The sequence below is a fragment of the Fukomys damarensis genome, unplaced genomic scaffold (genome assembly GCF_012274545.1).
Source record: "Fukomys damarensis isolate Sample0158 unplaced genomic scaffold, DMR_v1.0_HiC HiC_scaffold_8, whole genome shotgun sequence".
In the NCBI taxonomy this organism is placed as follows: Eukaryota; Metazoa; Chordata; class Mammalia; order Rodentia; family Bathyergidae; genus Fukomys; species Fukomys damarensis.
Genome location: NW_022900920.1, coordinates 32,220,494 through 32,237,284, shown reverse-complemented (window position 1 = coordinate 32,237,284; position 16,791 = coordinate 32,220,494). Strand labels below are relative to the sequence as shown.

The 16,791-nt window shown below is 39.6% G+C and overlaps 1 protein-coding gene and 1 pseudogene across 9 annotated transcripts in view; both read left to right on the top strand.

Moving 5' to 3' along the window:
- Positions 1 to 16,791, top strand: part of Gbf1 (golgi brefeldin A resistant guanine nucleotide exchange factor 1) — a 119,115-nt gene that overhangs the window by 12,894 nt on the left and 89,430 nt on the right. For all 9 annotated transcript variants that reach the window (XM_019207790.2, XM_010626419.2, XM_010626420.2 and 6 more), the window contains exons 2-3: positions 302 to 407; positions 892 to 958. In XM_019207790.2, the coding sequence (XP_019063335.1) occupies positions 312 to 407; positions 892 to 958 (163 nt within the window). In that variant the 5' untranslated portion in view covers positions 302 to 311. The remainder of the gene's footprint in view (positions 1 to 301; positions 408 to 891; positions 959 to 16,791) is intronic.
- On the top strand, positions 14,695 to 15,231 carry LOC109118132 (annotated as a pseudogene).

The window sequence follows — 16,791 nt, the reverse complement described above, 5'->3', positions numbered from 1 at the left end:
AAAAAAAGAGAAAAATCTGACATGCTTGCTAGAGTAATGTGGTAGGTACCTTTCAGAAATTGTCTGGATTGATAATTTTTTAGTTGTGCATTGAATTATACTGAACTTCCAGAGACCTCTAGGAGAGTCAGTTAGTTAGAATCATAATGTAAAATGGAATCCATTCATCTATTTTATTATTACAGGTGGAGAATTTTGATTTTGAAGTTAAGTCACATTTCTACCCTTATTGTGTGCTGATTTAAGCATGGGTGTGCTCTGGGTAACCAAATATTAACCAGACTTTTATCTATCTTGGTAGGTTTGTCAGGATGGTGGATAAGAATATTTACATCATTCAAGGGGAGATTAACATTGTGGTTGGGGCTATCAAACGAAATGCCCGATGGAGCACCCATACACCATTGGTAAGTGGGGAGTGGGCAGATAGCTTGGTCACTGAATTTTTGTAGGGAATCTGGTCCTTGGTTAAAAACAGTAGTCAAATTCCTAATAATAATGAGAATGACTAATAGGAAATAAGAGTCATTCTTGGTATCAAGGACACTTCTGTTTTATTCCAACTAGCATCAAATGTAGTTTAGTCCCCCCTATGGGACCCTAAAGATGATATTATTCTAGCAATTTTTTTGTTTTATTTTTATTTTTTGAGACAGGATCTCTCTGGATATTGCAGGTCAGTCTTGAACTCACTCAGACTGTATCCATTTTAGAACAAATGATTCAAGTTTATCCTTTTTATGGCAGAGTAGCACTCCATTGTGTATATATACCACATTTTCTTTATCAATTCATGCTACCCTTTGTTTTCTTTTTCTTCTTTTGGCCCACTAACATTTTTATTTATTTATTTTTTAACATTTTAATTTTTTTAACCTATATTTTCTATAGGATGAAGAACGGGACCCTCTTCTGCATAGTTTCAGTCATCTAAAGGAGGTTTTAAACAATATAACAGGTGAGTCTTTACATCTAGGTATGGTTACTTATCCCAATCAAAATATATTTATTTGATTTATTACAGGGATAGACTTGTTTTTTTCTCTCTCTCCCCTTCTTCCTCTTTTTTTTTTTTTTTTTTTTTTTTAACCACTGGGGATTGAGTCCAGGAGCACTAAGCTATATCCAGTGCCCTTTCTTACTTTTTATTTTAAGAGAAGGTCTTGTCAAATTGCCCAGACTGGCCTCAAACCTGTAGTCCTCCTGCCTCAGCCTCCTGAGTAGCCTGGATTATAGGCATGTACCATCACTCTTGGCTTAGACAAACTTTTCCTATAAAGCACATATAGTGAATATTTTAGATTTTGCAGGATGTAATGCAACTGCATATCTACTCAGCTCTCCTTTATAATTTAAAAGCAACCATAGATGTATACATGAATGAATAAATAATACATAGTTTTATTTTAATTACTTAATTAATTAATTAATTTTTGAGGCAAGGTCTTGCTATGTAGTTCAGGCTGGCTGTGAACTCACTATGTAGCCCAGGCTGGCCTCAAATTCATGGCATTCCTTCCTCAGCCTGCCAAGTGCTGGGATTATAGGTGTGTGCTACCATGCTTGGTTTATTTTTATTTTTTGTCTTTTTGTTTCTTGAGGTAGTGTCTCACTGTTCAGGCTGGCCTTAAACTCACTATGAAGTCCCACATTGGTCTTGAACTAATGGAGATCCTCCTGCTTAAGCCTTCGAGTGCTACCATGCCCAGTTTATATATATTGTTTTTTTAAAAAATCTGCAAGCCGTGCTGGGGATTTAGCTCAGCGGTTCTGTGGCCTGCCTTGCAAGCACAAGGATCCGAGTTCAATCTCCGGTACAAAAAAAAAAAAAAAAAAAAATCTGCAAGCCAAATTTGGTCCATGTGTATAACTGCTATATGGTATTTATATGTTTAGAATTTTCAGAATCACTTTCACACTTACTACCCTTGTTGGACTTTTATGCAGACTTGTGAGGGAAGCGTGATAGTTACTGTTCCTTTTTTTTAGGAATGAAAGTGAGGGGCCGGGGATTTAGCTCAGTGGTTCTGCCATCTGCCTCACAAGTGCAAGGTCCTGAGTTCAATCCCCGGTACCAAAAAAAGAAAAAGAAAGTGTGTGTGTGTGTGTGTGTGTGTGTGTGTGTAAAGAAAGGAGGAAAGTCTCAACATATATGTGTTTTTCAGCGGGGCGGGGGTAGATATAAATTGACAGGGAAAAATCCCCTGAGAATGATGGCAGATTTCTTAGCACAAATCATAAAGGCTGGGAGAAACTGGAGTGAAGTTTTTCAAGCCCTAAAAGAAAATAATTGTCAACCTACTCTTTTATGTTCTGCAAATTGGCCCTCAAAATTGATGGAGAAGACTTTCCACAACAAAGGAACGCTAAAATAATTCATGACCACTAAACCAGGATTCAAGAAAATACTTAAGGGAATCTTATACAAAGACTGGGAGGCCACCAGCACTAAAGAGCCCAAAGGAAAGTGCACTCTAACTGGGAGGGTAGTTAAACTAAAGGAAACAAATACAGGCAGTGGAAACATAATGCAGTAACAGCATTCAGTAATAATTCTCAATGTCAATGGTCTCATCTCCCAGTCACAAGACTCAGACTGGAGAGTGGATTAAAAGATACAATGTAGCCATGTACTGTGTTGCCTCAGGAGACACTCCTCATCCAGCAGGAAGTGCACAGACAGAAGCAATACAGTTGGACCAGAGTCCTGAGACAAGTGAGTGACTATCTTATTTTCAGTCATAGAGGACTACAAGCCAAAAGTGATCAAAAGAGATAAAGATGCCAATATATATTGGTGAAGGGAACAGTTCCACAGGATATGATAACAGTTGTAAATATTGATGCAGAAAATGTTGTCATAAGCAGTTTCATAAAACAAAATCTACTGGAATTAAAAAGACAAGAGCTGAGCATGGTGCTGCATACATGTAATCTCTGTACTATACTTGAGAGGCTGAGGCAGGAGGACTGTCATGAGTTTGAGGCCAGTGTGGGCTACATAACAAGAGCCTCAAAAATCAAGGGAAAAAAAAGAAAAAAAAGAAACAGAAACCAATACAATCATAGTAGGGGAGTTCAATACCCTACTCTCACAATTAGGTCATCAAAACAAAAAGTCAACAAAGAAATATTAGTTAAATTACACCACTGAACAACAACAACAGATCCAACAACAACAGAATGTACATTCTCTCAACAGCATGCAGAACTTTTTCTAGGCTATAAAGCATGTTTAAATGAGTACCAAGGAATTAAAATAATCTCCTGCAAACTATCTGATCATAGTGGAATAAAGCTAGAAATCAACAGCAAAAGAAAGCCACAGAATCACATGGAGATATTGAATAATCAGTGGATCAGAAAAGAAATTGAGGAAGAAAAAAAATTCTTAGACTCAAATGACAGTGGAGGCATAACATACTAAAGCCTATGGGACACAATGCAAGCAGAGCTAAGAGAGAAGGTTATGGTTGTAAGTGTACAATAAAAAGAATAGAGCATAAGTGAGGTCTGTTTATAATCCCAACACTTGGGAGGCTGAGGCAGCAGGGTTGCCTGAGTTTGAGTCCAGCCTGGGCTTTATAGTGAGGTTGTCAGCCTGGATACATAGAAAAACTCTCTTAAAACAAAACAAAAAAATCTCGAAGAACAATAATACTTCTTAAGGTCCTAGAAAGATAAGAACATTCCAAATCTGAAACCAAGAGGAAGATCAGAGTGGGAATTAATGAAATTGAGATTAAAAATCAATATAATGATCAGGGAATCAAGTGGTTGTTTCTTTGAAAGAATGGGAATGGTATCTGAGATGGGAAGGACAGGAGGAAAAAGGGAAGAAAAAGGATCAAAATACACTAGGGATAGGTACCAATCCACCCCACAATGATTGTGTTTACTATGCATCACAGAATTGTACTAATAAAAAATGTTGGACAGCCAGGTGTGGTGGCGCACGCCTGTAATCCCAGCATTCCGGAGGCTGAGGCAGGAGGATTGCTGTGAGTTCGAGACCAGCCTGGGCTACATAGTGAGTTCCAGGTCAGTCTCGACTACATAGTGAGACCCTGTCTCAAAAAAAAAAAAAAAGTGTGGGAGAGCTGGGCGTGGTGGCACACTCCTATAATCCCAGTGCTTGGGAGGCTGAGACAGGAGGATCATTGTGAGCTTGCCCTGGCATACATAGTTCAAGACCGGCCTAAGTGCTGGGGATTTAGCTCAGTGGCCCTGTTCTTGCCTCAAGTGCAAGGTCCTGAGTTCAATCTCCGGTACCAAAACAAAACAAAACAAAAAACCAGCCTGAACTGCAAGAAAAAAAAAAGTTATAATTAAAAACAACAACAACAAAAAATGTTGGGGAAAATAAAGGGAAAGTCTAGAGCCTTCCTGTATTTTTTATTTTTTGGTACTGGGCATCGAACTCAGGACCTTGCTCTTATGAGGCAGGCAGAGTGCCCTGAGCTAAATTCCCGCCCTTCCTCTGTTGACTGTAGGGTTCTTGCAGTGTAACTCTGGAATGCTGTTGTCCAGTGACAGATCTCAGAGTTTAGACTTCAGCACATTGAACAAGTAATAAACAAAAATTTCCTCCTTTCCTGACAAATACGGGAGAAGATCTGGCAAAAAAAATTCCTTTTTACTTTACTGAACATGGGCTGAAGTTATCTAAAGTTCCTTATGTATTTTCTGTAAAGGAGCAAGTTTCACTCCATTGAAAAACTTTTGTAAATATTAGCCAAGACGAATCATGTATAGAGAAAGCAATTGCTAGTTGGCAGTGCTGATGCTGCTTACTAGGTGGCATGTTCTTATTTTATGGTTTATATTATAAATAACTTGGCTGCTTTAGAAATTTGACTATAGATTGAAAACAGTTGTACAGATTAAGCTTAAATAGCCAAATAAGAAAGAAGATACAGTAAGTGAGGATTTATAATTCTTTCAGGGCTAGTGCATTCAGAGAGATACTAAGTTTTTCTAAGAGACATTAAGAGGATTAAACAAGTTAATGTAATTGGAAACACTAGGCAAATATCTATACACAGTGAGAGATTGCTATTATATGTGGCTGGGAATACCCCAAAATGGTGCAGATCACTCTAGAGCACCTTTGAAGGCCTTTTGAGCACTCTGCAGACCTTGAGGTGCTGAGGTGGTCTACTGTCCTGACAGACAAACTTCCTGCCTGCTATCTAGTCTAATCATGTACCTCTTTCCTCCCTCCTGCCACATCCCTGATTTCAGCTCAGAGACCATCCCTGTGGCCCAAGCCTTGAGGTCTCTAGACCATTGAAGAGCTGTCGTAGTTGAGTCAGTTGGCTAATTTTCATACCTCCTTGGGTTAGGAATCCAGTCAGATTATCTGTTGCTTGGAACTAATAAACCAGAAGGTGTTGAGGAGCCAGTTTTGTCAGTGGTTCTAGGAACATAGCTGGGTGTTCCTCAGCTTTCTCTTGGAGGAAAGAAGGTAATGTTTTCCAAGGTCAACAGCTGTGGCAGATGTTGAAGTGGTTGCTGTCAAGCTTGCCCCCCTGGTCTTGGGTTTTAGAGATAATATGTTACCTACCTGAGAAAAAGAAAAAGTGGACACAAAACTGCAGTATTTTGTGGTCTTCAGATCGGATCTGACCCCCCATATAGTGCTGGCTCCCAGGAATAGGTTTATGGGTCAGCTGCCCCTGTGGTCCTGGGCTTTGCAGTCCATGACCAATTTCTTGTTTCTTTTACAGAAACAAACAGATTTTTCTGATTGGCAGTGTCAGGAGGACTGCTTTCCTGGAAGCCTGTTAATGGTAGAGGGTTTTAAAGTTGGAGAGAGAAACTGAAGGGATTATGTCCATGTTACTAGTTATGGTATGCTGCATAGATTGAGGCAGGATGGCAGGAGTTCTAGGACTTCTGTCCACTTTACCTCACAAAATTGACTTGGGCTTTGTCTCTTTTGTGAAGTCCTTGTTTGTATTTTTCTGGGCTATTTGCTGGCTTGGTTGGTAAGAACACTGGACATCGTCGGCAAACCAAATGATTTATTTTCCTTTTCTTATAAGCAGCCCAAAGATATTATAGGTGCGTAAGAATTACCTATTCCCCTGCAGGTTTTATCTGATCAGTGTGAAGGAAATAAGTCTGTTGTCTCCAATAAGGCCATACCAGTATTTTCATAGATAGGTATCTTTGGACCACATTTGCCCAAACTGCGCAGTGACTTCACCCTCTGCAGCATTTAGAGTACAGTAATAGAATATTTCACATATACTGAATCTCAAGAATAGGTTGCATTTGGAAGAAGAAAGGTGTTGAACAAAGTTTGCATATTGTTACTTTGTTGTTGTTTTTGTTGTTGTTTGTACCGAGGATCAAACGTGGGCCCTTCCGCTTGCTAGATCCCCAGTCCCTCAGTGAGAGACTTGATTTCTCATCTCTACTTGGTCTGTTTTTTTTTTTTTGGTTTTTATGAGACAGGGTCTCACTGTGTAGTTGAGGCTGACCTAGAACTCACTATGTAGCCCAGGCTGGTCTCAAACTCATAGGAATTCTCCTGCCTCAACCTCCTGAGTGTTGGGATTACAGGTGTGTGCCATCACGCCTAGCTCTACTTGGTCTTTAAGTCCTCTTATCCATTCTTTTAGGAAGTTGTTCTGAAGGAATAAGGAAGAAGTGAGGCTCTGAATGGTACAGGGCTTTTTATGAGTGATTAAAAATGCTCTAGAATTAGCCATGCGTGGTGGCGCATGCCTGTAATCCCAGCACTCGGGAGGCTGAGGCAGGAGGATCGCTGTGAATTCGAGACCAGCCTGGACTACATAGTGAGTTCCAGGTCAGTCTCAACTACATAGTGAGACCCTGTCTCAAACAAAACAAAACAAAACAAAAATGTTCTAGAATTAGATAGTGATGGTAGTTGTACCCAACTTTGTAAATTATAAAAGAAACAACTCTGTGTGTGTGTGTGTGTGTGTGTGTGTGTGTGTGTGTGTGTATTTTTTAAAGAGATATCATGTTGCTATGTTACCCAGTCTGGCCTTGAATTTCTGGGCTCAAGTGATCTTCCTATTTCAGCCTTTTAAGTAGCTGAGACTATAGATATGCAGCATCACACCTAGCTGTATAGGTCTTTTTTTTTTTTTTTTTTTGTTAGCAAATGGATGCTGTAAAAGTAGTGGGTTCACTGTCCTTTCCCAGGACTGAGGACTCTGGAGGGAAGCCTTTGAGTACACTCACTGCTGTGCTTTGGACCCATTGCCCAGCAAAGGCAGCATAAGGCTCTGTTCAACTTCCTGGCCCAGTTTGTCCTTTTATGTCTCTCTCATTAACTCAAGAAAGCACATGGCTTTTATATTTAAATTTATTCAAGCTGTAATCTTTGACATTTGAGTTAGCTTTTAGTACAGTTTTGCATTTATAGTAATATATATTATGTATTTTCTCTATCCCCGAAGAATCAGTTTTAATCTTTTCCGGATGCAAATTTCAGGCTGTCTTGTCCCATCTCCCCTCTCTTGCTCTCTTTCCCCTCCCCCCATGGAGTGTGTTTGATCAGGTGTGGCAGGAATATCCACTGTCAAGCTGCGCCCTTTATATTAGTCAATATTATCCTTCTCCCCCCGCCCTGTCTGTCTGCCCCTTTGGGCTTTCCCAGTTGATTTATAATTTTGGAATTCTCATCGGAGTCTGTAATACAGTTTGTTCATTATTTAACCAAAACCTGTTTAATGAGCAGAGAGAGGCAATGTAAATGTTAGGCATGTTGCAGTGATGTACCTTTGTGCTTCTCAGAGCGGGTGGGTAGTTAACTCTATGCTGCCTGTAAGGCTGGGGTGTCCTGAGCTTAGGGGCAGAAGAGCCACTACCTCTCCCTTACATCTGCCCAAGCCCTGCCATGGGTTTCATCCTTCTAACAATCTTGTGGGGGGGCTCTTGCATATTGAAATGATGTTCAGTCTCACAGCTAGCCCCTGTGGTAAGATCTATGGCATGGAATAGGGGCATGGAAAGAAAAGTGAAATATCAGGATACTTGGTAGTACTCATGGTTTTAGATCTGAAAAGAATAAACAGTTTAGCAGAATAATTCTAACATGGTCTGTGGTCCTTGGTCAATTTGTTCCCCAACTAGGTGAGTCCTTGTACACTTTAGTACCTGTCATCATTCAGTATAGCTTTATAGAATGAACTTTAATCAGTTTTGTGGTGTTTGGCTATGGTCATTTGCTTCCAAATTTAGGCTACCTTTAATTTTGGTCTTTAAACTTAGATCTTTACAAAGAGAGTCTTTTCTTGAAAAATTCTGATTTATAGTAGGAAGAGAGAAATGTCTAAAAGTATCATAACCAAAATTTTTTCTTATGGGATTCCTTTTAATGACATTGAAGCCTTCAGGGCCAGGCTTGAGGAAGATTCTTTAGTGGTGTTTGTGTGGTGTGTGCCTGTTTGTCTGTGGTGGAGTTATGAACCATGCTTTGGATAGTTAGTCCTAGGCCTTTTAGTTGGGTTTAGTGTAAAGTATTGATATCAGGATTGGAGGTGCTCAGTGGAAGACTAAACTCTTGGAGGCCCATTAACAACTATCGAAGTATTTTAGATTTTTGGAAATTTTCTTTCCAGTGTTCCACAAGATTTGGATTCCTTTTTGACCTGGGTTATTGAATTGCTTCTAACCAATATTATTAAATACCTGCTATGTGCCAGGCATTTTTCTTAGGTGCTGACTCTGTATTGATAAGCAAACAAACAACGGTTAAAAAGACCAGTTAAATTTCCTGCCTATGACACCATTAGCTTTACAAGATGAGTGGCTCCATCTCACCATTCCAAAGCTAACCCTTGAGGCTCTGATTCTATGCTGTATCATTCCTCTCAGGTACAGAATAGATGACAACTAACTAAAATAATTTCCTGCTATCTTTTCTTATTCCTACTCTTTCTTTTGTGTAACAAACCAAGAAAATGAAAAAAAAAAATTTCCCAAGAAGGCAGTTTGTTGCATAGAATAATTCTGAGGAATAGGGTACATAATTGGTTCATGAACTTAATTCTTTCTACAATCCTGGTTGCAAACTGAATTGGTTGTGAACCAAATCAAATTCATTGGTTAGGTTTAATGTTGACCTTATGGGGAGATAGGATTTGGTTCCTGACCAATTCAATTTGTGACAAGGATCATGCAAAGAATTAAGTTCATCAACCAAGGTACCACTGTACTTCTCTACTGAACTTACTAGAACAGTAAGAAATGATATTCTTGAGTTTAAGAGGGAGGAGCAGGTGCCAGGAGAAAGTGAATGTGTTAGGAGTTTATTTAAATATAGTTTATCCTGGACAAACACACCTGTAGGGTACAGTCTGCCTCAAGCTTTGTGAATTCAGAATCTGAGCTAGGAAGTTTGAGTCCATCTAACCTCCAGAGATTTGTAAAGAACATTTAATTAAACAGACTCTGGATACAGCTTGGGAGGAACTGTGACTTTAACACCTGTCTGGCCTAGGCCTCTTAGAGATAACCACTTAGCTTGAAATGAAACTGTTCAAGGATGCCTCATACCTCATTTTATTTGCAAGATGGAGAGGTATAGGGAAAATAGATTTTAGGAGTCACTGTCAGGAAAAAGACTGAGTAAGAGTACATTATCTGAAAAATAAGTTTGCTAGAGTTGTCATCTGTATTGAGTGTGTGCTTTTGTTTTTTTCTGTAGGGGTCTGTAGTTTGGAAAGCAATAGAAGAGTAAGTCATTGTTAGTATTCAAAGAGTCATTCATCAAAATTGGATGAGCCATTGGCCTCTCCCACTTGGAATTGAACTTGTGAATTTTTCAAGGCCTGAGAGGACACTAAAAGAACCAAGTATGCTAAAATCTGGCAAATTTATGTAAAGGGTTGAATGTTGAAGGGGCAAATTGGGCTAATTTACATAAGCACCTTCTTCCTATGCTTTTATTTTTTCTTTCTTGATTTACAATAAAATGTAAGACTATATTAGTTTGGGAAATTCTGGAGCATTTAGAATGTGACTTGATAGGCACAGTGGCATGCGCCTATAGTCCTAGCTACTTGGGAGGCTGAGGCAGGAGAATATATCAAGACTAGCAGTTTGAGGTCAGCCTGAACGAGAGGGGGAGAGAGAGAGAGAGAGAGAGAGAGCAAGAATGAATATGATTTCTGAACCCTCTTCATCTGACACTTCTAAACCTAGAAAATTTTCTAAAAATTTTTTTGTACTCAGGTTTAGAAAAGGAACACTGGAAAGAAAACAACTCTGCCTAGTCAGGTTTCTGCTGAGACTCTCTCCCTTTTTCTCTCCCTAATAGCGAGTCACCCTCAGCCTTTAGAACTAGTCTGCTGGTTGGTAGGAGGGCACATTTTCTCCTACATCTATCAGAAAGGGAAGGTGAAAAAAGAGGAAATGGCATTCCTAATAGCTCACTCGAAAAAGTGAGGCGAAAGAACCCGATTTCTTTCAGTCAAGGTTAGGGGGAGTGCAGCAGTGTGTTCTGTGGTGGGTGTCAAAGTTGTGGTATCGCTTCATTGCCTTCATCCTCTAGTACAACCACCCCTTGAAGCCCATAGTTCTCTCTGGGTGAATGCCCAGTTTGCCGTAACAGCAGTCAGTTGAGTGAAAAGGGGGAAAGCCAGCTGCTGTTTTGTTTTAAGAAGGGGGCAGGCAGTTCTTTTCCACCCACTCAGACTCAGGGCAGATGTCAAAAGTGTTTCAGGAGAAGCCAAATGCTTGAAATTCAGTGTGTAGTTTTGGTTAGGACAGATAAAGAGTTTGTCTCAGCCTTGTCCCCTCTCACCACCTTCCCATGCTCAGAGATGCTTAGTTGACTACCCAGTCTCTGAAGCAATACCCGATATGGGTATTTTTTTTTCTCTTCTGACATCCATTAGAAAACAGAGTCAGATATAGAGCAGAATACAGATTGTATTATTTCAAATCAGATCACCTCATTAAGAAAGGATGTAGGGCTGGGGATTTAGCTCAGTGGTGCTGCTGTCTGTCTCGAAAGCACAAGGTCCTGAGTTTGATCCCTGGTACCAAAAAAAAAAAAAAAAAAAAAAAAAAAAAGAAAAGAAAAGAAAGGATGTAGAGCTGGGTATGGTGACATATACTTGTAATGCCAGCACTCTGAGAGGCTGAAGCACGAGGATTGTAGGTTGAAGCCTCACCTGGGCAACTTAGCAAGATCCAGCTTTAGCAAAAATAAAACAAAATAAAAGAAAGAAAAAGTGGTAGATAGAGAGCAGTGACCACCTTATGCTCTCAGTTTTGCTTTAGGAAATCAGAAAATAAGGTGCTCCTCACCCCCAGTGGTAGAGCTTGCACAGCATGCATGAAGCCCTGCGTTCAATGCTTAACGCTGCAAAATAAATAAATACGCACATGCAAACTCAGATGCTTCTCAGTAGTTTTGAGGCCTTTGCTCCTTTCCTTTGTTCTTTGCAGATACTGTAGGACTTACATGGACAAGCACTTCTGGCTGCCTGTTGGCTGGCTTCTCGTTGCATATCTCTTCTGTAACACCAGTGTCTGTTACTACTGTTACTACTGTTACCACTGTAGGTTGAGTTATGAAGGGCTGGCACATGTGCATGGATCACAACTGACCTTCCCTTGTTCCATGCTTATTGAGCAATTACTTGCCCATTTGTGGAACTCATATTATTGCCTGAAGTTTCAGGCCCAGTGTGAAGTGGGGGCATCCAGGAAGTAGCCTGATAAACTGTACATCAGAGGACAATAAATTGACATTTGATTTGGTGGAAAGGCAGGCCCAGATGTAGTGTGGGAGCAACGTTTCTGTGGTCAGCCATGGAGCTTGTGTCCAGGTGTCCTGGGAAGTGGCTTGAGAACTGGAAGCTAAGGGTGGCTGGGGACATTAGTTGTGGAGGAAAAGGATCAAAAGGATTTCAGTCTTATGTAGGAGAGGCCTTGATTGAGAAAAATCCTCTGAAAGGCAAATGAGATTTTCCTGATACTAGTGGAAATTAAAAAAAAAAAAAACTTATTTTGTTTTCAAGGAGATTAATTAATTGGCTGAAAATATATAAAACTGGGAAACTCTTGACAAGAGGTTGTGGAATAAGAAAGCCTCATTTTGTGTGTTTGTGTGTGTGTTTTTTAATGAAAATTCATTCTGTCCTTTGGACAAATAACAAGTATAAAAAGCACATTCTTTTGTGCTGTTCGTGATGTTAAGTTTCATTACTTGCCTCTGGTGATACTGGTAGATCTTCCCATTGTAAAATACATTAATTTTTCTCTTTGTAGTGAGTAGCTAATCTATGAAGTAGTAATGCAAATATCTTTTTCTCTAATATATTTTACCTAATGGGTCATTGAAGAATCTGTCTGAATCATTTATTTCATTGGCTATCACAGAATGAGGATTTTCTAATTCTGTCATTTATTTTCTATATACTAGGTGGCATTTTTGTAAAGAATTAATTTCCCTCGTCAGCTGGAGGATAAGCCATAGTTTCTCCTAAAACAGCAGAATAAATGCTTATTTTTTTCCCCTTGAGGTGTGAATTTTCAGAGTAGAAAGTTGGTGTTAATGATGACTATTAGTGGAGACAAATGTGGGTACCTTCCCTTTTTTGTACTTATGAATATTTAATTATTCAAGGATTTACAATTAATTGTAGTCATTATTTTTGGTGTTCAAATTGTTTGCTCCTTCAAACTGATTCCTTTTTGTTTTTATTGTTATTTGTTTAGTGTTTTGTTTTGTTTTTTAAGTACTATGGATAGAACCCAGGAGGCATTCTACCACTGAAATACATCCTCAGCCCTTTTTATTTATTATTTTGAGACATTATTTTATTAATTATTTTGAATTGCCTAGGTTGACCTTGAATTTGAGATCCTCCTTCCTGCTTTATCCTCCCAAGTACCTGATCTTAAACATCTAGCTTCCTTTTTTTTCCATTTTTTGAGACAAGGTCTCAATATGTAGTTCAAGGTGGCCTTGAACTCACTATGTAGTTTAAACTGGGATTAGACTGGTGGTGATCCTCCTGCCTCAGCTTCCTGAGTGCTGTTATTGCAGGAATGCTTTACCATGCCTGGGCTTTTTTTTGTTTTTTTCTTTCTTCTATCTTGTTAGTAGGATCCCTTTGAGCACTTTATTGCTTTCTGGTAAAAGCAGCCAACGTTAAGGAGGGGACAAAGAATAGAAACATTTCAGATAGAACATGTCTGTGCTCTGAATGGAGTATTAACTGCCTTTTGAGTCATGGTCAAAATTTTTTTGAAAATCTGGTAGGAGAGAGTTTGTTTCAATTTGCCTCCCTGTAGTGGCAGAGGGTTGAATCAGGCTGCTCCTCCCACCATCTTCTTGGGTTTCTATGAAGGACTCTGTGAGCTGCCATAGCACCTTTGACTTTTGGGAACTTGTAGTTTATTCCATCTGAATTTCATCTCTTATCATCTTTGATTTCAGTTAAAGTTCTGTTTTGATGTTTTCTGGGTAACTCATTTTTTTCCAGGCAGAGATTAATTTGAGCCCATTTGAGTCATTATAATCCTGGAGAATATTGAATAAATATTCTTCTCTAAGGAAATAAGAATTGGGGATGTAATTAGGACTGAGTCACTTTGTACTTTGTATATTATTCCTCTTTGTGTGTTAAACTAGGTGTTTAGACATGTCATGTTAGACGTGATATCTCTTTGGTGGGTCAAGGAAGGAATCATTTGTATTAGAAAGACTATAAAACAGTATTTTCTGCTCTAGGAACTTTTCTTTTAACAGAGTATACAACACTTGTGCGCGCGCGCACACACACACACACACACACACACACACACACAAACTCCTTTTAAAAATTTCATTTTTTGTGGTGCTGGGTACGGAACCCAGGGCCTTATGCCTGCTAGGCAAGAGGGCTACCGCTGAGCCACACCCTCAGCCCCAACAAATATTTCTTGAGCACTGACTGTGGCAAAAACAGAGCTTGGTACTAGGGACGTAGTTCTCAAAGGGACTGACACAGTTCCTGTTCTCATCAAGTTTATGGTCTGGTGGGCTGTTGATTTGAGAAGCTCTGGAATTTGAGTAGACAACTGGGCACTGGTTTGAAGTCTGCCCAGTTTCCACATGTGACCTCAGGAAATTGTTTATACCCTGGTTTGCAGAAAGAGGTTCTAGAAGCAGAAGAATAGCAGTAGTGTTATCTACATACTGCATGCCACTCCCACCCTCTATCCTAGCCCTGACTGCCTGAGAGTGACCACAGAAATACTACTTGTATGGCAGTTTTATGAGCTACTTTAGCCTTGGATATCTTAGGACTGATTAGTGTGTGTGTGTGTGTGTGTGTGTGTGTGTGTGTGTGTGTAATACTAAAGAGCATCTGGAGGCATTTTTGGAAGCCTGTAACATATAAAACATGTTTAAGTGTTGATTGGTCAAATACAACTTGTGAGGCAGGTGTAGTGCCACTGAGCTACATCCCTGTCCCCCCTTTTTTTACAGTCCCTGATAAATTGCCCAGGCTAGCCTTGAACTTGTGATCTTCTTGCCTCAATTTCCCAAGTAGCTGGGATTACGGATGTACACCATCATGCTGGCTTGGTTAGTTCTTGTATATTGGCCTTTGATAAGTCAGACTGTATGTCTCAGAACTGAATTGATTGCAGTTGTACCTTAGGATAAGGTATCCATGGCTGATTATTTTTTCTAATAAAATTCAGCTTTGCATTTGAGACTTTTCAGCCTTGAGCTTCTGGCACAGTTATGTGTGTTAAGTCTGTGGTACAAAAACATAGATTTTAGGAGCTATTTTGCTGTGGTGTTAAAAGAATGAGTCGAAATTCCAGAAGTTGCCGTTTAAGATAGTGTGGTGCTTGGTGTGGTCTTTGTGAGATTTTGCCATGGTGTACCAGGGCCAGGGCCAGAAAGTGCAGAAGGTGATGGTGAAGCCCATCAGTCTCATCTTCAGATACTTGCAAAATAGATCCTGGATTCAGGTGTGGATCAATTAGCAAGGGAATATGTGGATAGAGGGCTGTATTATTGGCTTTGATGAGTACATGAATCTTGTACTAGGTGATGCAGAAGAAATTTATTCTAAAAGTCAAGAAAACAACTGGGTCAGATCATGCTAAAAGGAGATGATATTACTCTGCTGCAAAGTGTCTCCAACTAGAAATGATCGATGAATTAAGACAGCAGTGAAGTAAAGGTGGCAATTATGATAACATGTGAAAAATGCAACTGTTTAAGTGGTTTGCCCTGGGAGGATTTGTAAAACATTTTTTCATATTGTTTTGATTACCCTTGATTATTGCACTGGCAATAAATGCTGTAGGATTATTTTTATTAAAAAAAAAAAAAAAAGAAGAATGAGTGGAACCTTTTTTCTGGCCAGAGCCTGATTGTTCCACTTAAAAATTACAAATGCTTTTTATAGCAACCTATGGTCCCTAGCCCAAGAATCTCATGTGAGGACAGAAGTAGCTGAACTCTTGTGATGTTGGACAGCATTCGGCTCTATAATCAGCAGAACATCCCATTGTGTATTTGTCTTTTAAATCCCAGAGACAGCACTCAGGAATATCCCTATGAATATGCGGGATCTCAGAGAGGGTCCTTCCTTCCTTAGGAAAGGTATTGTAAGAATTTGAAGGGCAAAAGAGGTTCTGAGGGAGTAAAGCAGTTAAACAATGTTTAACAGCTTTGTAGAAGAGAAATGTGGAATAGATCTTGGAGTATGAATGTATTCTACAAAAAGACCTATCATTTACTTGATACTTGGTTTGTTATGAGTTTAAAGTGAAGTTCTTTATTCTTTGCCTCCTTTTTCTGGTATGAGCCTACATTCACATGCTAAAATACCTACTGTAGCTAAATACTTTACATTTGGTGACCTGGCCTTGTGAATTTGGCAGAGTATCCTAGTTCCCTCTGGCTCAGGAAGAGAAGTTCTTGGTTCATCCCTCCTGAACAGAAGACTTCTATTGTCAGAATCGGTCTCTCTCATTCTGTTCTATAGGTTCTGTGAGGAAGCAGGTAAGCAGTGGCTGCCTTTAGTAGTCCTGTTTCGTAGCTAGAGAATGGAAGGTATTAACGGGGTACTGAGAGATCCTAGCTAGACTGCAGGCCCAGTAGTCAACAAACTGGTGATAATCTTCCTCCAAGCTTGCAAAGAGGGAAAAAAATTGCATGCCTGGCTCTTTTTTTGTGTGTGTGTGTGTGTGTGTGTGTGTGTGAAGGTTCTGTGCCATATTGCCCAGGCGGAACTCCAATTTGTGATCCTTCTGTGACCCTGTCTCAAAAAACCAAAACCAAACAAGAAAGAAAGTAAAAAAATTTAACATGCAGCTGGGGGGATATAGAGAGCTCTTGGCTAGCATGTGTAAGACCCTGGGTTTGATCTTCAGTACTGAAAAAAAAAAAAGAAGGAAAGATAGTATTTTTGTTGTATTTTTACTTTTCCTTCCATCAGTGGTCACCAGTTGCATTTACTTGTCCTATTTCTTAAGTCTCTGTCCTTCACTTTTTTTTTTTTTTTTTTTTGAGTTACAGGGGATGGAACTCAGGACTTTGCCCTGAGCTAAATCCCTGGCCATTTTTTTTTTTTTTAGCTATAGGTTGGCCCAGTTTATCTGTCTTTCTGTTCTTCTCTCCCTCTTTCTCTGTCTTCTCCCTCCCTTCTTCCCTTCCTTCCTTCCTCTTTCTGAGAATATTTTTCATTCTGGGTTTGTCTGATGATGTTTCCTCATAATTAAATTCCAGTTATACGTGTCTGGCATGACTCTATTATGTCACTACTGATTTAGTGTCCTTCTCCA